At 41.8% G+C, this 23,854-nt stretch overlaps 1 protein-coding gene across 3 annotated transcripts in view; it reads left to right on the top strand.

The window, feature by feature from the left end:
- The window catches only part of OSBPL2 (oxysterol binding protein like 2), a 58,250-nt gene that overhangs the window by 19,489 nt on the left and 14,907 nt on the right, over positions 1–23,854 (top strand). For 2 of the 3 annotated variants that reach the window (XM_065413909.1, XM_065413908.1), the window contains 6 exons: positions 4,925–5,088; positions 12,482–12,629; positions 15,727–15,802; positions 17,725–17,859; positions 19,377–19,474; positions 20,510–20,692. In XM_065413909.1, coding sequence (XP_065269981.1) covers positions 5,052–5,088; positions 12,482–12,629; positions 15,727–15,802; positions 17,725–17,859; positions 19,377–19,474; positions 20,510–20,692 — 677 coding nt within the window. In that variant the 5' untranslated portion in view covers positions 4,925–5,051. Of the gene's footprint in view, positions 1–4,924; positions 5,089–8,838; positions 8,877–12,481; positions 12,630–15,726; positions 15,803–17,724; positions 17,860–19,376; positions 19,475–20,509; positions 20,693–23,854 lie in introns of all 3 variants that reach the window. The other variant, XM_065413910.1, reaches the window with a different exon arrangement.

Below are 23,854 nucleotides of genomic sequence, written 5' to 3'. Positions count from 1 at the left end.
CTTTCAGTAGGTCATCATGAACAAGGTGTGGACATGGCATATAGAATGTTTAGTTTGAAATTCAGATTTTTTTCCTTTATTTTCTGCTCTTGGTTCCCCTGGTGTGTGCATGTGTATAATAAAAATTGGCTTTAGTGAAACCTGTGTAGGCCACACAGTGTGAAATAACTAATTCAATAAACATTCTTAACAGTGTTTTTTATAAAATCTTTTTTGCCTTTTGAATATTTCTGTGTTCAATGAATGTAGGTAACTTCTTGAGTTAGGAATGTAATGCAAAACCTTTTTAGATATTGTCAACATGGAAAAGCAGGAGAATAGTCTGAGAGCTATATCTTCTACAAACACTATATATTCAGCTACAGAGAGAATATTCAGTGTAAACCACACTAAATAACAGACTGCTAAATTTACAGCAAAGAAATATATTCTCTCTTAGCGCACCCCCTTACCCTGAGAAAAACCAAAGGAACCCATAGGGTGGTTGGTTGGGTATGACTACACAGCAAAGAAAAACCTGCAGCTGGCCCATGCCAGCTGACGGGCTTGCTGGGTTCGGGCTGTGGGGCTGTTTCATTGTTGTGTAGACTTCCACGTTCGGGCTGCAGCCCAGGCTCTAGGACCCTGAGCGGTGGGCAGGTCCTAGAGCCCAGTCTTTCTCAACCAGTTGTAATTCTCTCAAGGCTGATGCTTTCAAGTTCAAGTGGCCTACATTACTGCCGTCTAGATGGGAAGCAAGAAAGGTGTGTTTCACAGAGGACAGGTGGTCATCTACAAGGGCATTCTAGCCAGCTGGAGATGGCAGAAGTTGTTACTTACAGATATGGCTATGTCAACAGTCGGTGTTGAACAGTTCAGAAAAACTCCTATGTTGCAGGCTGCCTTGATGAAATGTGGTTTTGTCTCTCATTAGTGGACTCAAGGCATGTTTTCAGTTGGGTTGTCTAAGGGTTAGACGACAATGGTAAATACGTTGACACCTGTCTGTGGTAGATGTGACAATATCCTGCAACATTCTGGACAAACTTTTTATTGAATTAAGTTAAATCTTCTATTTTTAGGAATTCATTGTATTCAAAATGTAAATCCTGGAAATACGGGCCTGGAAGGGACCTCAAAGTCATCAAGTTAAGCCCTTTGTGCTGCGGCAGGACCAAGGAAATCTAGACCACCCCTGACAGGTGTTTGGCCAACATGTTTTAAAAAACCTCCAATGATGGGGATTCCGCATCCTTTTCTTCCTTGGAAGCCTATTCCAGATCTTAACTCCCTTATATTAGAAAGTTTTTCCTAATATTGACCCTAAATCTCCCTTGCTGCAGATTAAAACCATAACTTCTTGTCCTGGCTTCAGTGGACATGGAGACCAACTGATCTCTTCCTTTTTATAACAGCCCTTAACTTCTGTGAAAACTGTTAGCAGGTCCCCCCCTTGGTGGTCTTTTCTCAAGACTAAACATGCCTAGTTTTTTTTCTTTTTTTTTTTCTTTTAACCTCTGCTTCTGAGCTGAAGCAGTGGTGAACTTGTGACCACAGGAGAAAGCCCTGTTTGAAGGACTAGTTGCTAACCAAAGCCCTTGTTGGAGTGGGGGAGTGATCTCTGCTGAGTTTATTAGCATGCATGTAGGTTCTTTTATTGTTTTTAATATATTTTCTTTGTAATGCTTTTATCTTAAGAATAAAAGTTCTTGCTTAGAAAGAACTGTGTGGTAATTTGTGACTGTGGCCGTAATAATGTGTACCATCTCAGAGGAGAGAAGCGAAGCAAGGCCTGCGTTTAGGCAGACTGTCTTTTGCTGGGAATATCATAGTATAGTCAGGGAACTATGCTGCCTAGAAATACCCTGCTCAGAGGGGGGAGAGAGATGCAGGTCTCCACCCAAGAAAGCTTTGGGCTGAGAAGCTGGGAGCCTAGAGTGAGTGCCTTTGCTGGACCATGGAGGGGAAATTCAGGTGCAGTTGGCCTGAACTGTGGCACTGTTAGTGCTACTGCTTCCAATGTTGCTTCTGCTGGTGGTGAATTATGGCCAGGGTATTCTTGAAATATTGGTAGCTCTGCCATGGACTTGAGAGGGAGCCAGTTCTTCATCTTGACCCACGAAGTTACACTAGAAAGTAATCCCGAATGGTATCGGGGACAAATGCCCATATTTAGCTTATGTTAGCCTGCTACTCATTTGTCCCCTCCTCTAGGGCAGAACACTTATTGATGATTAGCTTGAAACAAAATTTTTATTTTTAAGTGGCCCTCTGATTTTTTTTTTTTTTTTTTAAGTTCTAGCTGTCTTGTTCCTCTATGTACCTTCTTGCACCTCCACAACACTGAAAGTGGGAACAGTTGCTGGGGGTGGGGTGTCTTTGTTTGAAAAGTGTGTGTGAGTCAGATGAGCAAGCTGGTAGCGGTGAGCAATTGATAACTAGTGGAGCTGAAGCAGGTATAAAGGTCGATAACTGCACAGATTCTAGTAGCGCCCAGGGAAAAAAGGAAGGAAACATTAACCAACTGAGTTTGTTGCTACATTCCTGTAGACATCTCACGAGCAGCAGCGGCAAATAATTCTAGACTTTGGGGTGAGGGACTGTAAATAAGAACTGTTGCTATGGGTGTGTTACTCTTAAGGGCTGAGTGGAGGCTCTGAGCAATGATTATGAACAAGGGGCGGTGCTGAGACCAATACCAAGGCATATAACTCAGCAAAAAGAAGGGGAGTTCGGAGGAAGTTCTGGGAGGGAGAGACTTAAGTTCCTGGTTTTTGAGGGTATGCCTACGCAACCCGGAGCACTGAGCCTCTGAGCCCGGGTCAATAGACTTGCATTGCCGGTCTTGTCTAGGGCTCTAAAAATAGCTGTGTCAAGGTTGCAGCTCAGGTTCTGAAGCCTAGGGAGGGGCTTCACAGCCCGTGCTGTCTAGACACCTATGTCCAGCCTGGTAGCGCAAGCCTGAGTCTGTTGACGTGGGCTCGGAGGCTTGCTGTTGTGGGCAGCCATTGGCTGTATAGATGTACTTGACCGATTGTGACTTAGGAGCCTGCCTTGAAGTACACCTCTACCCTGATATAACGCTGTCCTCAGGAGCCCAAATATCTTACCGCGTTCTAGGTGAAACCGCGTTCTATCGAACTTACTTTGATCCGCTGGAGCGCGCAGCCCCGCCACCCCCACTGCTTTACCGCGTTCTATCCGAATTCGTGTTCTATCGGGTCGCGTTATATCAGGGTAGAGGTGTAATAACTTAAGTGGGCTATAGAATGGTACTAAACAAACTGAAATGTTCCACTGTGGAAGTTCCTGTCTGAATGAAGAGCAGGAAGGTTGCATTTGTATCGGGAGTCGCATGGTTTTTGTTCTGGAGGAAAAATTAAAGGGATTTGAAATACAGCTGGAGTCACTTCAGCAAGAAGCTAAACTGGATAAGAAAAACAGAGCTATCCCAAGACATTACAGGTGAAGGATAGAATGGCAATGGTGTTTGTTAATCCAAGTGGAAGTGCCAGAGTTAGTTTCCCCCCAGAAAACTCCTCCTCTTGCAGGTGAAGTGGGATCTTTAGTGACAGCGAATAGTCAGGACTTCTAGTACTGTTTTAGTTGTATTATGTTGTTGTTGTTCATTGCTAGTGTAATGTATTAACTTAATGCATGGTTGATTAATTATTGAATCTTTAAGCCTTCAGTATTCTGGAAACTGCATATAGTACTAAGTATCTGGTTTTTCTGCTTTGGCTAAATTGAAACTGAACCAAGTGTAAATGTTTTCGATACATAAATGCCAAGCAACTGAAATAAATCAAATCTAGCCTGTGCATCAAGCCTACCTGGTGATTTCATGCAATTTGTTTGTAGTGTATTTAGCTGCACTGTGTGTGAGAAAGTGGCACTATCTCTTTTCCTTATTCACTCTTGCCAAAAACAAAACCACCAGCTGGCTTTATCTTGGCTTGCAGCCAGTTGGTGCAAGAGTTGAGTCTGGCAGTGGCTGACACAACTGAGTGCCTGCACTGCGTATGACTTTCCAGGTCTCCAGAATGGAAATAGCTACGTGGTGCCGCCATGCTTTTCTGCAGAGGTGACATTCAGGGTTGATAGTCACTTTCCCTCCCTGGCTCCATACAGAGTAGATCCTAAATAAATAGGATATCTCCTTTAATTTAATTTGTCTCCTAGAACTGGAAGGGACCTTGAAAGGTCATCGAGTCCAGCCCCCTACCTTCACTAGCAGGAGCAAGTACTGATTTTGCCCCAGATCCCTAAGTGGCCCCCTCAAGGATTGAACTCCCAACCCTGGGTTTAGCTGGCCAATGCTCAAACCACTGAGCTATCCCTCCCCCCTAGGTGGTAAGTGTGCTGGTAATCTGTTTTGCCCTCTAAGAGGGCAAGTTTTCCTCTACCAAACACTCTCCCTTTGCTGCTACTTGACTGCCCTGGCTTCCATCCACTGTATGACACCTAGCTTTGCTGCAGGCCTCATTTTAAATACAAGTATAAGTAAATTCAAAAACAGTTTCGCAATTATTTTTCTTAGTATAAAGTCTCCAGTATAGACTATAATCCCCAAAAGCTTTACAAATTAAAGCCAGTGGGCAGTATATAGTATAAATATATAGAAAATGATAGTGTGGATAAATTGTTCTGCCATTCCTTACAGTAGTAGATGATGCTGTATTGCCCATCTTTGGAATGATTTGATTGATTTTTTTTTTTTTTTATCAAAGAAACCTATTTTGGATTTATATTCATTATCTCTTTCCCCCCCCCCCCCCCCACTGTTATTAAATGCCAGTGGATATAAACATAAGGATTCAAGTGCCTAGGTTTTCACTTGTCGGGGATGGGGAAACTGGAGGATATGGGTTTTGTAAGGTTTTTCCCCAAAATAAGCAATGTGAAAGCACTAATATTCTGTCTTTCCCCCCATCTTCTCAAATAGATCATCTAAAGTGACTTGGTATTTATGAAGGAAGATTCCATTCCACAAAAATGTTTAATCTTTAAATTCAGCAAAATGATGCATTAGAGGAAGCCAAGTTGGCGGTTCAAAGATTTCATACTGAAGGATGAATAGTGAAGAGGAGTTCTTTGATGCCGTTACGGGTGAGTAAAAGCCAAACTGCAAAATAAAATTACAGTTTGTATGTGCTTGAGGCAAGCCAGAGTATAAAATCTGTTGTTAGGAAATCAAGCACCATTATTACAATCTGTGATGAAAACCATTTGAAGAGAAGAAAAGGGAATCCTTTTATTGCTGGTTTGAGCCTGGCCTAGGAACTCCTTAATGCTGGCTCTCCCTATGGCCTTGAATAAATGGTTTAGCCCCTCTGCCTCAGCTTCGTGATCTATAAAATGGGGATAAACTCACTAGACTGGTGAGGCTTAATGTTTATAAAGCATTTTGAAAATGAAAACTGTTACGTAAGTGCTGAGTGTTGTTTTAACTTCAGTGGAGAACTTGTCCCACGGTGTTGAAGTGGAAAGTGTTTTCTAGTTAGAAATTCATTAATATAAAACAACACTCCTAGTGTAAGGAGCCAAAATCTTTGCTCTCCTGTGTTGCCCTCAGAAAAGCAAACATGAACCTCTTGACACCTGAACATTGTGTCACAGTACTTTCCTTTGAACTAATGAGGAACACTGGTTGTTTGTGATAGCCTTACATGGTTTTAAAGGTGAACTGAAATGCTTTTCAAAAATAAATTTTATATTTTAAAAAAACATTTAAAGATCCCAAGGTATTAACCTCCAACTTCCTGAATGGTTTTCCAAATGTTGAGGAATGGGAAATATTGGAAGCTGGCTGACTCCGGTGATTTGCTCCCTCCTTGCTGGAAGTGTGGAGTCATGCATTGGACCTGAGAACCCCTCTAACCCTGTGCTTATCTTATTCTTATGCAAAAAGAAAGATGATGGGAGGGAGGAGAAGGAAAAAGTCTAGGCAAAGGAAGCTCCAGGTCTTAAGATATGTCTACAATACAGCAGCACAGCTGTGGTGTAGACGCTGCCTACATCAATGGAAAGGGTTTTTCCATCTGTAGTTAATCCATCTCTCCGAGGAATGGTAGCTAAGTCAATGGAATAATTTTTCTGTTGACTTAGCCATGTCTGCACCAGGAGTTAGGTTGAGCTAACTGCATCATACAGGTTATGAAACTTTTCACAGCGCTGAGTGATGTAGCCAGGTCAATCTAATTTTTAAGCGTAGGCCAGGCCTAGGCCCTTTAAAGGGATGAGGCCCCATTCCAAATCCAACTGCTTTTTTGTGTGGGCTTGGAATCACAGTGCTTTCAAAGTTTGCCTCTCTTGATTCAGGGAGCTGGGGCTGCCTGGCTTTTCCTGTTGTGGGTTTTGCTGCTCCCAGATCTCTTCTCCCACTGGCTGCTGTCTTTCCCTCCAGTACAATGTTCTGGTATAAGTTTCCCTGTCCTTAGACTTCTGGCATGGTTTAGATAGGGAGTCCTGTTCAGTGCTGACTTTCTGTGGCAGGTTTTCCTGCTCCCCCTCCCACTCCGCCCCCCAGTGTTATCTTACCAGTAGCAGACTGTCTTCCCCCATCTAGCCATGTGGTTTGTAGCCTGCTGCCCTCTCAGGGTAACCTTCCAGCTTGCTAGTCTGTACTGCCTGTCCCAAACCCTGTAGAGCAGTGGTTCTCCCCCCGCAGGCCATTTGTGGCCCAATCAGCACAATATCTATCTATCTATCTATTTATTGGGTGGATGTGGTCCACATAACGCATAGAGAGCTGCATATGTGGCCCATAATGGTAAGTAGGTTGAGAACCACTGCTGTAGTGCATTGGAGTGAATCCCAGGACTTCTATTTAGAGCCACCGGCTGGTGTGGTGGTGTCTCACCAGTGTTTGGAACAGGCCCTAAGGTCTTTCTGCAGTTGTCTACCTCACCTCTTTGTGCTTGCCCTTCTTTTTGCTGCTCCCAGCCCTGCAGAGTATGCACCTGCCACAGACTCCCCTTGTTGGGCCTCTTTAGGTTCTGGTGGGTCCTGATTCTAGCCAACCTATCAGGGTTCTTGGTTGGTCCACATGTCCCTGATTTAGATCTATATTCCAAGGAGTGCATGGTCAGATTCTGGATCTTGATCCTTCTGTGGAGTGTCCAGTCTGAGATGAGTTTGAAGTGATCATTTCTGGATTCTGTAGGACCTGAGGCCCTCAAAGCTGGATGCTCTTAGCAGAACCAGCAGTCTGCTTTTTCCATGGATATGCTCTCTTTCTCCACTGATCTTGCCACTAAAAGGGCAGATGTGACCTGCAGATGTACAGATGCCCATCTTGTAGACCACTCTGCTGCCTAAGAGGACTGGGATACACTTGAGTTCCTCACTAGCCCAAGTTATGTTGTCCTTCCTCCTCATATGAGGAACTAGTACTAAACTCACAGGAAGCAAGAGCCTCTCTGCAGTGGTGACTGTGACATCCTGCCTGTGCTTGTCTCTTATCCTCTCCCCTGTGGACACTTGTTCTGTGCAAGAATGGATGCCCATCTGTTGGGGTGGGGAATCTACTTCTCTGTCTAGGCTTTTTCAGTGGGGAACAGACACTTCACCGGGGACCTGTGAGATAAAACTGCGTGTTGCTTACTTGTCCTTGCATATTTTGAGAATTCCTCTTTGTGGCACCTGTGTCCTGATTCATCCTCACTAAATGAATGGTTGTTGCACATGTGAGCAGGCATCAAGGAACCCAGAGCTTGTTACTTGGAGCACAAATTTTCTATCTTGTGTTTCTGGGTGGAGAATAGTTTCCTTGCATTCAGGGACTACATTAGGGAACTTTTATGCACACCAGTAGGATCCACATGGGCTAGTTAGTGCACAACACACTGGTGCACATTAGAATTTACATCCCTGCTAGTGCAAACTAAAGCACCATGTAGACAAGCCCAGAGATTCTTCAGGAAAATTATGCAGGTCAGGGAACAGGTTACTTTGATCACTCACTTCTTGCCTGGGTTACTGTGCTTCTTGGCTCTGTCAAGCTTGTCTTGGACTCATTAAGGACTTCTGTGCCATCTGGACCTGCTGTGGTGAGACTCTGTTCCCTTCATCAGTTCTGCCAGACTTCAGGTGAATGGATCAGATGTGTTGAGTGGAAGAATTGCCATAGAAAGAGGAGAGTTCCTGGCTAGTTGCTGCAATGATTCCATCTTTGCCAAAACAAAAATGGTCTTGTTGATGGGCTCTTACCTTTATTCCAAGGGTTAATCCTGAATACCATGACATCTCCTCCTTCAGCTGTCGTGCAAGCACTAATCTCTCAGCCTGGGATGTACCTGAGCAGGTTGCTCTTCCCCTCTTACTGTTAATTGTTGTTCAACTTAGGTCATTTCTCTTGGGGGCGGGGGAGGAACTGAAGCATTAGCTGTTCCGTTGCTGGTTAATTCATGGTTTTTACCATCTGGATCTGACTATATCCGCTCTTTCTGCCTCTGATTGTGTGTTCAAATTGTCTTGTGAAAGGTAAGCCCTGCCTCCTGTTGAAAGTGGCTCAATACAACTGCAGTCTGTAAAAACTGGTTTTCTTTCCAAGGATGGGGGAGTGGTGACCTCTGACAAAATACAATTACCATCAATTGTATTTATCATGGTCTGCCAGTCAGGTTCTCTCCCACCTGCCCTCTCTAGGGCTGTAGGCTCTTGATAGGTTACATCATGAATTTGATTTTCTTCCTGTCTAGTGACTAGTACCTGGAGTTTAAGCTTAGGAAGCTGATGACTGATAAAAGGGGAGGTCTTATGTCGTATATACTCTGTGACTCATGGAATACTTTACCTCCTTGCTTCCTGTTAGGTAGAGGTATAGCATAGTTTGAATGGGCTGATTTTCCTTTGCAGGATGGGGAAGAAGAGAACTATGAAAAACAGAATCACTGGTAAGTCATTTTTCGTTAAACTCTTGAAATGGATTAATTTATGACCACATCTAAATATATGTTGTGTGAATGATTTTGGATCTGTACTTTTTAAAAAAGCATTTGGTTCACCTTTAAAACATATAGTTTGGGAGTTGTGTTGGAGGATTAAGTTGATACTTTGCCACTGCTGCCTTCACAATCTTCTTTTTTTTCCCGCTCCGAAACCCCACAGCTGGTTTATACCTCAGACCCTTTTTACTACGGTGTGACTATCCTGTAACTAATCTTTATCTGGTGAATGCCTCTATATTTTGGAGGCATTACTTAGTGATGTCCAAAGAAGAGAGATTTCCTAGAAGACCTTATTCTTTCAAAAAGTCCCACTCAAATGTTGTTTATCATTCCCCTCTCAGCAACATGTTCTGGATTTTTTTAAAAAGCCACTTTTAGGTTTTCTAAGCAGTCCTACAGAGTCTTCTACTCCCTTTTTAAAATTCAAAATTACATGCAGAGACAAAATTTGGCTAACTAACAATTGTAAAACTTTCTCAGCTGACTTGCAGTAGATAAGCTTAACAGCTTCTGAGAACTGGCTTAGAGTGTGCACGTGGAGTCGTTGCCATATTTAGTGATTATCTACCTGAGCTTCCTATTTTAAAATGTAGATAAAATTAAGTGAAAATAAGCTCCTAACAGAGCAGATTTACCTATTTCTGATGTATTTAAGATAAGTTCTACCGGAGTTGGGGTTGAAGGTTTTTTGCCTGTCCTCAAAATTTGAATATATTTGTTTTGGTATTGTATAGTCATTGATGATGACCGGATGAAATTATATTTTGTTCTGTGTGTAATCACCCTTTCCATCTGAACTAAATACATGTTGACGTATGAGAACAGCATGAGTGACTCATTTACTGAGGTGAAATAGAATGATTGGTATGTAGACACTGGAACACTTTTCCAGTTATTCTGAAATAATTATTCCCTCAAAGAAATTGCAAGGTTCTAGGCACAATCAAAGGTTATAATTCCACAGTGAGATGCTTGTCTGATAATCATACCCTTGTAGACTGACTCAGCCTTTTATGGAGCTTTCAGGGTTTTTTTAAAGGCATGTTTAACTCACTGGAAGTAGCTGGTAAGAATGATAGTATTCCATGAGATTTAACTACACTTTTTTATTATAAATGAATGTCCCTTTTACTGTGGACTGGCTAATGATAAGCATGTGTTCAAGACAGGTGTTCCAAAGTAGTGTTTATTTTAATCATCTGTATATTACATCTATTATTGTTCCCAGTTAAGTGTTAAATCCCATTGGGATGAGTTTGTCATTACATAATTACGCACCTGGGAGATTGGGGTGTAGCAGAAGGTATTAATGAGTGACCTCATCCTCTGTGCCTTATGCTAATTATAAAATAATATCACACCACCGATACTTCCCTCTGCTTCTGAGATTGCTTAAAATTAGCATGCTGGGAATGTAATTTTTTGTTTCAGAATTGTATAGCTTTCTGAAAGGAATTTCACTAATAGAATGAAAGCACTTCATGGGAGCTAAAAATACAACTTCTGCTTTAATAATATCAAAATAATAGCTCTCCCTTAGTTTATTAGTATTAAAACCCCTTGTTGGACTAAACTCAGCAAGTTAAAAGCTGAATTACCCTTGTCATAACCTGATTCTTATTCCTAAAGCCTGATCTAAAGTTAATGGGACTCTTTCTCATATAAGCAGAGTGAAGCTTTCCAGTGTCATATTAGTGGTGGTGGTGTTGTTTTTAAATTTTGTGGGTGGAGTTGTGTTACCTAAAAGAGACAAAAGAGGGAGGGGGAACATGATAGGGTAGGAATGAATAGCCACTTGGCATAGGGGAGAGAAGGCCAAGGGGGGAAATTACAAAAAGCACTCTGGCATTAGTGCACTGCTTCTGCAGCTGCTCCTGCCAACGTCTGTCTCTGGCTGACTCCTCCATGCAGGTTTTTTAGTCCTAGACCACATGACTGGTGAAAGGAGACTGGGTGATGCATGGGTTCTAGTTTTCATGATTGGTTTTCATCTCCAATGAGCTCCTGGTCTGGTGGCCCTAACTGGAGAAGGACGCTTGATCAGTTAAGTGTGCTCTTCTAGTCACTGAAAAAGACAGATGCTTTAATCTTGAAAGCATTTGGGATGTGAGAGAGGTTCTGTTAATACGGATGCCCTAAATATCGGTTAGTGAGTTGAAGGAAGTAAAAGTCTTGATAGGTGAAGCATTTCTGCTGGCAAACATCCTGTAGAACAGGCTGTCATGCAAATTCAGGAGTTCTATTTTGGGTGTTTTTATCTGACTTGCGTTTGTAGAGTATGGATCAATGGATGCACTTAAAGTGCCTTCATTTTTTGTTATTTCCCTGTAAAATGGAGATCAACATCCAGATTTCCCCCCTCCCCATTATTAGAGCACCTACTTTTCCCAATCTCACAATTTAGAGCCAAGTCTAAAAAGTCTTTAAAAAGACCCTGTATAATTTACACTGCTTCATTGCACTTCCTTAAGCACTCTTTCAAAATTGTTACATCACAGCATCCTATATACCCTGAATTTGTGAAATATTGCTGCAAATTGTGTGTGTTTGTTAGTGGATTCACTCCTGCAGTATGAGACATCTTGAGCCACAGCTGAGGATATGCCCCTTGGTAATAGATGTGGATGGCACCAAAGAGGTCGCTTGCTTATTCATAGAGGTTGGGCGTGAGGTGGGAACACATATTGGGGAATCTGGTCAATTTCCGTTCCAGTATGGTGCGATGGTTCTCAGGGTGCCCAGGACTAGGTCTGTGAGTCACCTTGTTACCCCCTGCTTCTAGCGAGAGAGAGACTTGCTTGTGTATAACTGGGTATCAGTTCCCTGATGCTACCAGCCTGTCAGCCATCCAGTCTTCTCTGAGCTATGCTTTTCTTGTTTTCATGTCATCGTACTAGATTTAAAAAAATGGTGTATTCCTTATTTCAGCATTTGTTTCTTTGTATCATTTCATTTTATAAAGAAACTGTACACAATAGACTTAAAACTCAATTCTGTATATGCCAGTTCACTCTGACTTAGCAATGTCTGTTTCTCTATTGTCTCTTAGTAATAAAACTGTTTGTATAAATAGGTCATCTTCACTTTTAGAAGACCTATGACAAAGTAGAATCATAGAAGAGTAGGACTGGAAGGGACCTCGAGAGGTCATTTAGTCCAGTCCCCTGCACTTAAGGCAGGACATGCAAAATCATGTAGTTGAACAAAATTATTATAATTGCAGCTCTGAAGTAGGGAAGACCGTAGACTTAATCAGATTAGAAGCTATTGAGCAATTCACAGTATTATGTTTGGTAGGATGAAAAAATTGGTTGAGGGGGCTTGATACTAAAGTGATACTTGGCTCTGTATGCTCTTGGGAACTAGATCATATAACAAAGGTTCTGGACTTGGTGATATTACATAGTAAAATGCATTGTGTATGTCTAGGTTTTTAAGGTAAGTGTATATACTGCTAGTATATTACTAACAGGTGTGCAGTGTAAGCAGGTACTGTATGTCGAGTCCTAAAGTTCTTGAGAAAGTTACTGACTTGTACTTGTTGTAAACAGGCTTCGAGTCCGACAATTCTTCAGGAGACTTTTCAGAAACAAATCATAAAGTTGCAGAAATGCTTGATCTGGATCCACCCCAAAGCAATAGGACTGGAAAACATAATGGAGAGAGGCAGCTTCATGAGAATGGAATTAAGAAACACAGGTAGGTATGTCAGAGTGCATGCTAACCGGTAAAGGAAACCTATCCAGTAGATGCAGTTACAATTTCAGGGTAACTGTACCTGTATTTTACCCTTATGTGGTTGCTTGAGGGCACGCACTTAAAGGTTCCTGGCTCCCAGCTGTCACCTCACTTGTGCGGAGACCTGCATCTCACTCCCTTCTGACTGGGGATTTTAAGGCTGCACGGCTCCCTGCCTTACACTGTGATATCCCCAGCAAGCCAGACTGCCTAAACAGGCCTATGTCTGCGCATTTCTTTCTCTGTGAAGGCTATGACCAGTGTATTGCCTGCACTTACAAGTTACCACACAGCTGCTTCTAAGCAAGCACTTTTTTATTCTTAAGCATTACAGAGAAAACATAATAAAACAACAAAAATTCCTACAAGCATGCTAAAAAACTTACCAGAGGTCACCCCCAATTCCAACCTAGGGCTCTGATAGGTTAGTCCTTCAAAACCCACAGCTGGGTTTTCCCATCATTACAAGTTCATATCCGTCTTAGATCCAGAACAAAAACTCAGATTGGACAGATTAGCTGCTGCTTTATACAGCTTCAGTCTTTGATCTTGGCCTTCTGTAATAGGTAATCAGCAGACAATGGCCCTTTCTTTAGTAAATAGTTTTGAAAGGCTGGCTTTTTGCATCACCAGAGTTAGGGACTTTGCATTAGCTTCTCCCTAGGGATTCCCCAAGAAATCCACTTAACCTTTGTTGTCCCAAAAGTCCATACTTGTCTGGCACATCTTCAGTATAGGCTTTTCAACTCCCAGGTCTTACATCTCTCACATCTCCCACCTAGAGAAGTTGCATACAATCCAAGCCCACAGTAATACATACATTTAATACAATAAGGTTTTTCAAGGATATTGTAGGATTTTGCCATACAGTATCTCTGACAGATGCTAATCACAGTGTCTGCTTTTATAGAGAACCTGTCACCTGCACCCCTGCCAACTCTTGACATCTTTGGTTTTCTCCCCTTGTGCGCGTCTGACCTCAGCCCTTTGCAACACATCCCAGTGGAAGAGGACACCTCTGGCCATGCCTGTTGATCAAGACTGAGTGGAATGTTAGGCACTTAGTTATCAGAACCTCTATGTAGAAGTGCTAATAGGTATCGTTGGGATGGTCTGTGTGAAATTATCCAATAAGTCTGTCTTTAAATTTAATAAAACAAAATAAACTGTTTGCAGTGTATTCAGATGAGGTATGTTATACAAAACCCAGTGAGGGGGGGTGCCTCTTAGCTTAGTTACAGAGAAAAGAAAGACTTGCATCTCTTGAAACCAGTCCCCTCTCTGACCATTTCCTGGTCACCCCCTTCCTTCTGTGTCCAGAGAGAGATCTCCCTTTCCCCTCACGGCTCTGGAAACAAGTTTGCTCTTCTGTGTTCGAATTGACTATCCCGGACCGCTCCCCATCCCCATTTGCCCCAAGTAGCCTTAAAATCAATACACACAATAGCTGTTGGCATACATTTGCATTCCCCCATCCTGCAGGTGGTTGTTGAGGAAGGAGAAGGAAATCCTTTGACCCTGTTAAATAGCTGCCTTTCAAAAGCTTAACTTCTTGGCTCAAGTGCAGCATTTCACAGAGCACTTTGCCTGATTGTAACCAGTTGGTACAAGAGCCTTTCCATTAGGCAGACTGGCTCCTCAGTATGCGTCCCTCTTACTCATCATCCCTTATAAGAAAATAAAAATTGACAGACTCCAGAGCTTCGTCAGAGTAGCACTTCAGCCCATATAATAATGGCTTTGATTGTCCCCTTCCCAAGGTCCATGCCTGAGCCATGTATGCTGCTTTCTGGAAGTCAGGTCAGATGCGCCTGCAGCAGCATTCCATCCTCTTACCCTCTCTCTCCTCCTCCTCCCCCCCCCCCCCAAAAAAAGGGAACAGGATCCATTCTGGGCAAGGGGGAGGTAGCTGTGCTGGCTAGGGAGGATTTATGTTACCTTTTAGCTGGCCCAGTCAGGAATACCTAGAAAAGATGCTACAGTCCTACATTGTAGTGCTGTCTCAATTCTCTCCTGATGTGGAGGTTGCTGTGATTTTGAGGTGTGTCTGATAGTGGTTCTTCATTGGAGTTGTGTTGCCAGGGTTTGGGAAGCGGGGGTGTCCTCCAGGGAACTTACTCACTGCGGAGATGTGGGGCATCCCATTGATCTCTGGGAATTATGTGGGGGGCTGCAGGACAATATGAAGGATTTGGGGATCTTCATGGAGACTTTCTCCGAGATCTCCTGCAGGTCTTTCTATGGAAGGGGGTGGGGATGACTTGGCCCAGTGAAAGGTTGAATCTAATTTATTCTGTTAATCAGGGCATAGCTTCCTGGTATTTGTAGCATGTTCATTAACCTGGTAACTGAACGCATTATCATTGGGTCCCATCCCTTCCCTTTCTCTCCTGCCTGGATCATCCTGCTTTAAGGGGAGGGACTCTAGGCTTGGTCTACACTTACCCCCCAATTCGAACTAAGGTACGCAACTTCAGCTACGTGAATAACGTAGCTGAAGTTCGAAGTACCTTAGTTCGAACTTACCTCGGTCCACGTGCGGCAGGCAGGCTCCCCCGTCGACGCCGCGGTTCCCCCGTCGACGCCACGGTACTCCTCTCGTCTAGCTGGAGTACCGCAGTCGACGGTGATCACTTCCTGGTTCGACTTATCGCGTCCAGACAAGACGCGATAAGTCGAACCCAGAACTTCGATTCCCAGCCGCCAAACTAGCGGCTGGGTGTAGACATACCCGAAGGGAACACAGTCTGTCCTTTGGTGTGTTTGAAAGGAGGATTCTGTTTGTGTGGGTGTACATGTTACACATAAAATACACTAGCTAAGGAGGCTACTTAGTTCACTGAATAGTTCAATGTGCTGCAAGGCAGGATACCGGAGTTCTACTCCCAGCTCGGTCACTGTGTGACCTTTGGTAAGTCACTACACCTCCCTGCCTCCCTTGCCTCTTCTGCAATGTGAGGCTTACCTTCCTTTGTAAGATGCTTTGAGATCTGTAGATGAAAAATTTGTTATACATAAGGTATTTGTTAATTATTCTAATGGCTTTTTCACCCTACAGAACATCATTACCTGCACCGATGTTTTCTAGGAGTGATTTCAGTGTGTGGAGTATATTAAAAAAATGCATTGGACTGGTAAGTCATTCTCTGCAGTCAGAGGAGACCCAGCTTTGATTCCCCAGCATTCTTAGTAAAATGTTTATCTTAAAGGGAGGAAGATTAAGTTTGGAAGTACAAAAATGCAAAACCAAAGGCACCCAAACAGTGGAGTATTCTGCTGGTGCTGAAGAACTTGAAAGTGATGGTAGACAAAAGTGAAATTGACTAGTTTTATTGCTCAAGCTGAGAAATGCCAAAAGTAAGCAGCATAAATTTAAAAATTTTACAATTCTCTGTAAGGTAAGATGGTGGTAACAATTTATGTCAGAACTCTCTTTAACTTCTGACTTTTAATCTTGGTGTCCTTTAGTAAACTGAGGATTGATAAACACAGTTTTGAATAATATGGTATTTGACATTTTTGTCAGAGCTGTTCATATTGGCTTGAAAAGATTCATTAAAGAAATATTTTCATTATCTGACCCAGTAGTTGTGTATGTCGAACTGATGATTTCTTACCATTTTACAAGTAATGCCCTAAAAGACTTCTTCAAACTTATATTCAGACTTCTTCAAACTTACTGGTATATTCTTCAATTTATATTCTTCAAACGTGGGTTGAAGAATATAAAATTACATAGCTCTATTTGTCATTACAACAGTTGTCAAAATATAATAATTTGAGGTTTATTTTGGCTTTCACATAGCTTAAAGGGATGTGATACACCAGGAAATTTCACTTTCAACTGAATGACAGAATAAGGGAATTTGTAATCTATCCTATGCCCTGTTTCTCTATTGAGAGAGTTCATGGTGTAAACTCAGGCTAGTGGGCATGATCTGAATTGGGTCACCTGATTATTGTTGACACTAAGAATTAAAGAACTCTAATTAGCAGTAGATACCAATGTAAAGGACACTTGGTCTCCAATCTTAATGGTCAGTCACTAACATTTTCTTTAATCCTTTCAAAAATTTGCAGTCACTTATTGCAGTGCTTGCATCTTAATGGGAGGAGAGAATCCTTGTCTTATCAATGCACCTTTTTTCAAAAATGGCCTGTCTTTGTTTGGCTAGAAAGAGGCATTGGATAGCAAAAGAGCCTGGGGCCTGATACATCTGCTTGTTTGAAGCTCAAGCAATGGGTCTCTTCATATCAGCAGTAGAGCAGGGTGAAACTTATTTGGCGAATACTAAATTATCTGAAAAATGCATTTTTCAGGGCACCGAAACTATCTGCGAATTCAACTCAAATTTAGTGAATCGTTTTGATTCAACATTTTCTAAACCATTTTTTTTCCATTTTCGTTTCATTGAGGAAAAAATCGGGAAAAATTTTTTGTTTGAAATGAGCCGAACCAAAAAAGTTTGGCCACCGAAGAGAAAAATCAATGATTTGCTAACTAGGAAGTAGAATAAGAAACACTGTTTAGCCTTGTTTGTAGGGCACTGATAACAAATAGGGTCACTTAAAATTTGTGAAAACCTCTTCAATCCTGTTCCCTCGACAAACTTGAAGGTGTTTCGAAGTACAGTAGAGAATGTGTTGGTGGTTACAGCAATAATACTGTTTAGATGATCAGTGATGATTTTTCAAGGGATCCAGTTCATTATGCTATGAATGACTGGCTAATGCATCATCTGTTGGAAGGAAAGTTTAACCTCTTCTGCACCATCACAAGGCATTGAGTTGCAGTTACCATCTTTTCTTGGCTGCAGTTCTAGATAAGACTCCATTTGGAGTCCTTTATCAATACTCATTAGGCCTCTGCTGTACTTCTAATCCCTTCCAGCCATGGTACTTAGTGACCAGAACCAGGGGTCTGAGCTGGCCATATCGTGTGTCAGTGAAGACCACTATTGCCAACCCACCCCAGAGATCATCTTGGAAACTTGTTCTGGCCTGTTGGTAATCTAGAAGTGTGTCAAAGGGAATGACTTCTCCTTTTATCATCTAGGAGCTGTCTAAAATTACAATGCCTATTGTCTTCAATGAGCCACTGAGCTTCCTCCAGCGGCTAACCGAATACATGGAACACATATACCTCATTCATAAAGCTAGCAGTCATGCGAACCCCCTGGAAAGAATGCAGGCAAGTGACATTTTCCATCTCCTCTTTGGCTTTAGAAAGGATTCCTCGTGTCCTCAAAGTCTCTCTTTAAGATGAAAAAAGAACAGGAGTACTTGTGGCACCTTAGAGACTAACAAATTTATTTGAGCATAAGCTTTCGTGGGCTACAGCCCCGAAGAAGTGGGCTGTAGCCCACAAAAGCTTATGCTCAAATAAATTTCTTAGTCTCTAAGGTGCCACAAGTACTCCTGTTCTTTTTGTGGATACAGACTAACACGGCTGCTACTCTGAAACCTCTCTTTAAGATGACATCCCATCTGATGAGAGATGGGTATGGCACTCTGTGGACTGGTTATAGGAAATACAAGAATTGCCCTAAAGGATCAGACTTGTGGTCCATCTAGTTCAGTCTCTTGTCTCTGACAGTGGCCAATACCAGATGCTATGGAGGAGGATGAACACCCCTGCAGTAGGTCTATACATCACCTTGAGATAGTTGAAGGGGTCACTGCAGTGGGTGGAAGAGGAGGAGAATACAGTCAGGAACTGAACATGCCCAGGCCCATCACCTTTTTAATCGCTGTTTTTAATATTGCACAAACCCCACTATTTTTAGTGAAGATCCGATTATGGCTTTGAACAGCCTCAAACAAATCCATTTGCTAACTGGCATTTTGAGAGTTTTTAAGAGTGGTGTGGTGGAGACAGACTTTATTTCCCATTCTTCCCTCTCACCCCAAACCCTACATACTTTGGAGTGAGCGGAGTAAGTATCTGGTTAGTCACATGCTAAAAGACTTGTTGATGGTGGGCCTGAACTAGTGTACATCAGGGTTTAGGTGTTACTCTGGAACTCTATTTCTACTTAAATGAAATGTAGAGAACAAGAAGCACATGGTAAACTGTGTATGATAAATACATACAGTTTAGGCCCAATCTGTGTGATGCTACAGTTGTCCTTTATACCTGGCAGCAGGATTATTAAATATAACAAAATAAAAACTGTGCTGCTTTGCAAGGGACACTGGTGAAAATGACCTCTCCGTAGTGACATTGGAAATGCCTAGTTGCTGTTATGTTAAACTAGATTCCACTTCACAGTCACTGGGCAAAAGAAGGGGAAGATGGGCAGAAAGGAACAGTCCAGGTCTTTCTTAGAGCTGCGTGAAGAGGAACAGAGAGTACTCAGTGTGATCTGGAAAAGTTTGTCAGAGAAAATGATTGCTTTTGGGGAGTGAAATATTCATCATCTCGCGCACACACACGTATTACTTATCATAGATCATTATTCCTAGTTTGGGTTTGTCAGGATCTGAGAATGTGTTAACTTTAAGAAGCACACAGCAACTGCTCTGGCTGATTTAAAAAATGACACACACTCTTGTGTTTGGGTGCATGTGGAGAAAGGGGGGAACCTCAGGGGTACAAGAAGAAGTTGGTAGAGTTCCTGAACATAGAGGGTTTTTAAAAATTGCTATAGCACATGTTTCACTGGAGCTCTCTCTCTGAAGACTGCATCCTGCTGTGTTTGTTTACAGGCTGTAGCTGCTTTTGCAGTTTCTGCAGTAGCTTCGCAGTGGGAGAGAACTGGCAAACCATTTAACCCTCTACTAGGAGAAACGTATGAATTAATCAGGTGACACTGAATTCTTTTAAATGTCGTTCAAGAGGAGGGATGGTTGGTGGTTAGTGATTTAAACTGACTTCATGGCAAATTGGAAAATAGTTTATTCCCTAAGATAAAATCAGTTCACTCTGACCAGTCATATATCTAAACTCTATAGCCACAATTAGCTGAAAACCCCAGTGATCAATATGGAATCTGAGAAGATAGTGATTTTTAGAATAAGAACTTTATTTCTATCTGTAGACTCATATTTTCTGAATTGTACAAGGGCAGTGAAGTGTATATTCTATTCTTCCCAAGAGCCACTCCTGACCAGAGACTCTTAATTACTGTGGGTAGGTCTACACTTACCCAGTAGTTCGGCGGCAAGCAAATCGAACTTCTGGGTTCGACTTATCGCGTCTTGTCTGGACGCGATAAGTCGAACCCGGAAGTGCTCGCTGTCGACTGCGGTACTCCAGCTCGGCGAGAGGAGTACGCAAAGTCGACGGGGGAGCCTGCCTGCCGCGTCTGGACTGAGGTAAGTTCGAACTAAGGTACTTCGAACTTCAGCTACGTTATTCACGTAGCTGAAGTTGCGTACCTTAGTTCGAATTGGGGGGTTAGTGTAGACCTGCCCTGTAGCAAGTGCCTTATTGATGACCTAGTGTGAGAGTAGATTGAGACCCTTTCATCTGGTCAATTGTCCTGTAAATCATATTTGAACCCAATTTCCCAGAAGTGTACTACTATTGCCCAGCAAGCTTTGGAATTGCCAGGAGTTGCCCAAGTGAAATTACTTCATATGCATTCCCGGGTTGATAGTGTTCAGTTTGTGATGTAGTTTTCATGGTGGGGGACGTGTGTAAGCATTTATTGATCCCCTACATTCACTATGGAGACTATGGGATCTGAGTTCAGGTTTGGTCTAAAAATCCTCAGACACGTTTTAAAAAAAAGTGTGATCTGACTCTTATTGCAATTTTAATAAGTTCCTTCTTGATAAATGTTGACTACCTAACCTTTTTTTTTTCTTTCTTCTTTTTCTTTTTTTCCCCTGCCTAGGGAGGATTTAGGATTTAGGTTGATATCTGAACAGGTCAGTCACCACCCACCTGTTAGTGCATTTTATTCTGAAGGCCTCAATAAGGACTTTGTTTTTCATGGATCAATCTACCCCAAATTAAAGTTCTGGGGGAAGAGTGTAGAAGCAGAGCCCCGTGGAACAATTACTTTGGAGCTTCTAAAGTAAGTATAACCAAAACCTTTTTTCTCTGTTGGACATATATCCCTTAACTATATTAAAAAATATATAGTAAATGCTCTAAAGGACCATAATATATATATCTGGGCCATGACTGCCTTGAAGAAGCATTCAACTAATTATGAAACTTTTCTTGGAGTGGGTGGAAGGAGGGGATACTAGGGATTTAAGCATGGGTATTGCTCATCGGTTAATTCCAGGGCTTTGTTGGAAGAATGCCATGGTCTTGCAGCTGTAACAATTTGGCCTGATTTTATTCAAAGGCAACTGGCATTTCTTGAAACCAAATGCTATTTAAAATTACTTGTTCTTTAAATATTGTTAGGTGCCTTAAAAAAAGAGAACTAAAAATACTTTGGCTGAGATAATCGATGCCACGTTAATTTCATTGGGAATTTTGCCTCTAAATTCCCCAGGTGGTTTTGATAATGTCAACAGTGTGTATGTGTAAACTATATATAACTTCTCCAGAACAGATACTGTATGCCATGGTAAACCCCAGGAATTCAGGTAAATTTCTACCTACCGTTAGACATAACTCGCCTATTTGTGTACAGAGGCCTCTTTATTGAAACCAAATCTCTATTTCCAGGTTACTCCCAGGCTCATGTCTGACTGAGAGCATATCTTACGAAGCAAGTGATTTCATAAGTTGTTTTGTAGCATGGCCGAGCTATAATTAAATTAAAAAGCCTCCCTAGACTTTTCGGTAAGGAATTAATGAGTGCACTCAGGATGATAGTGAAATAAAAGTCATTCTGGAATTGAGCACTTTGAGGTGGTTTCATAAGAGCTCTTAAACAGATGTAGATTTAGAGAAGTGGTTCTGAAATCTGCTGCTTTTGTGAAACCTTTAAATAGACATTTGGTTTTAATAAGGTGGTGACTTGCTTACCTTATAACAGGTTCACTTCTATTGGAGATTCTTGTCTAACTGTAACTCGATGCTATGATATCTGATCTTTCTGGGGAATATAAAACATGAGCTGCTTGGTATCTGAACTGTGTTGTGATGAAAACAGAGTAATTGGGCAGCTTGCCTCTATACCCCAATTCCTTGGTATGTAGATAAATTATTTTAATACATTTTTAAATGTAGACTACAAACATTCAACCAAAATAAAAGCTAGTAATGGAAAAATTGCCTTTATTGAGAAAAGTGTTTCATTAACCTCTTGTGGTTTGATCAGTCAAAAAGCAAGTTGAGGTTTTGTGCCATTCACTTCAAGGTTTTTTAGGGTTCTGAACTGTTCGATGCTGTACTTCTCCTGTGAACACACTAGAGACTCTATTGATCTAACTAGATCTGTAAGCATACCAGCAGTATTGGGCAAGAATTCATTAGAAACCAATGTGTTTAATAAACTACGCTGTAAGTAAACATACATGCTGCTTTTGTGTTAGTCATGACTGCACTTTCAAAACATCCGTAGTTTGATTAGCAGCCACCTTTCACTAACCCCAATATTAAATTACATTTCAAGTGGTAAACTAGGACAGGTGAGTGCTGCTTCAACTTGTTATATTTGTGGGCCAAAGAAATGTTGCCATCCCAAAAACCGCAGGATGAATAGAAATATTAAAGTGCTCTAATTTCTTATGCCACGTGAGCCTTGTATGAAAATGCAACTATTGTTCTAAAGTTCAGTGGGAGGCAGTTTGTCACTAAAGGAGTCAAACTTTAAGGCTGTGTCTATGCAGTACTGGAAAATGACAGACCAGTCGGATACATTAAGCAAAGTTTTGTTCAGTCACTTCTTGATATAAGGTGAAGGTTACAAAGTGGTTGGTGCTTTAATTGTTTGCTCTTGCTGCCATTATATCAAAATATTTTTTTTCTTGTGTTCTCTGTGTAAACAGAATTGAGAGAGAAAAGTTTGACTTACAATATTATTAAAATGTCTTAATTGCTTACAGTGCTGAATCCAGACAATATTTGCTTCATCAGTGTTGAAAGAGGGATAAAAGATGACTTCATGGCAGAAATATGACTTGGCCAAGCCAGTGAAAATAGGAATCCAGTTGTTGACAGATTAACAGTTTGACCATTTTTAGAAACTTTGTTTTTTTGGGGGGGCGGGGGAGACTTGAGTCAACAAATACTGTCTTTGTAAAGTTGGTGCTACAGAGCATGTTTGATACAAAACTAAGCTGAGAATTTTAGTGCTAGGATTTTTTTCTTCAGAGTAACTCGGTAGTAAAAAAAATAAAATAGGGATGAAGTGGAAAGATGGAATTAAGGATTAAATTAGATTGTGAACATAGTTAAAAAAGACTGAAAATAGTGTCATGGACTCAGTGACAAAAATCTCTTTTTTCAGATCGTGAGCTGGCATTCTATTCAAGTATAAGCCCTACACAAGAAGGTTATTTTTCTGGTGTCAGTAATTACATAGCTTGTAGAATCAAAGAGGTATGAGCTCTAGTGACTAATGACACAACTCCTACTGACTTCTGTGGAAGCAGGTGCAGGCCTCAAGGGTCCCTCCATGTTGTGAGGGCTTTTTCTTTTTCTTTTTCATTTTTTTTTTTTTTTTGCGGGGGAAGATTGCAATTTTTTTTTCAGTTCATTCCCCCAGAACTCACTTAAGATTAAGGGCCTGATGTGTCTCCCCCTCTCCCCTTCTCCCCTCTCCCCAAACTGGTACTCTGCACCTGCAGAGCCCATTGACTTCCACATCTCTGAAACTAGGCCCAAAAGCATTTACCATCAGATGCGTGTGTGAAAACCTATCTATCTGAGTGGGTTGGTCTGCCTAGTTCCCAGTGGAGAGGTGTCCGTGTCTCTATCAAAACTGGTCGTGACCAGTATCCTTGATGGCAGCCTCAGCAGAGATGTTCATATTAAATAGTCATGAAGAGGGAACTGCTTTCTTGTCTTTCAAAGTGGTCTCTCTGGGTCATGGCTGTGGCCTGTGGTGGGGCTACTTGGGGAAGGTTACAGTGTGGCTTCCTGTGGCTGAATAGACTTCAGCGTCTAGGGCTGTCAGTCAAAACCCTCTTGTGAGCATCAGATTCTCTCACAACTTTAAAAGGACAAATTAAAATATTGAAAATGTCTTGATTGCTACTGATGCCCTGCTCCGGAGCACATGTTATCAAAGGGCACACATTTGTAGATGATTCCATAGGCAATTTCCTCTTTT

This window comes from Emys orbicularis, chromosome 12, assembly GCF_028017835.1.
Source record: "Emys orbicularis isolate rEmyOrb1 chromosome 12, rEmyOrb1.hap1, whole genome shotgun sequence".
Classification (NCBI taxonomy): Eukaryota; Metazoa; Chordata; order Testudines; family Emydidae; genus Emys; species Emys orbicularis.
Note: the sequence above shows the minus strand (reverse complement) of the source record. Positions and strands in the feature narration are given on the sequence as shown.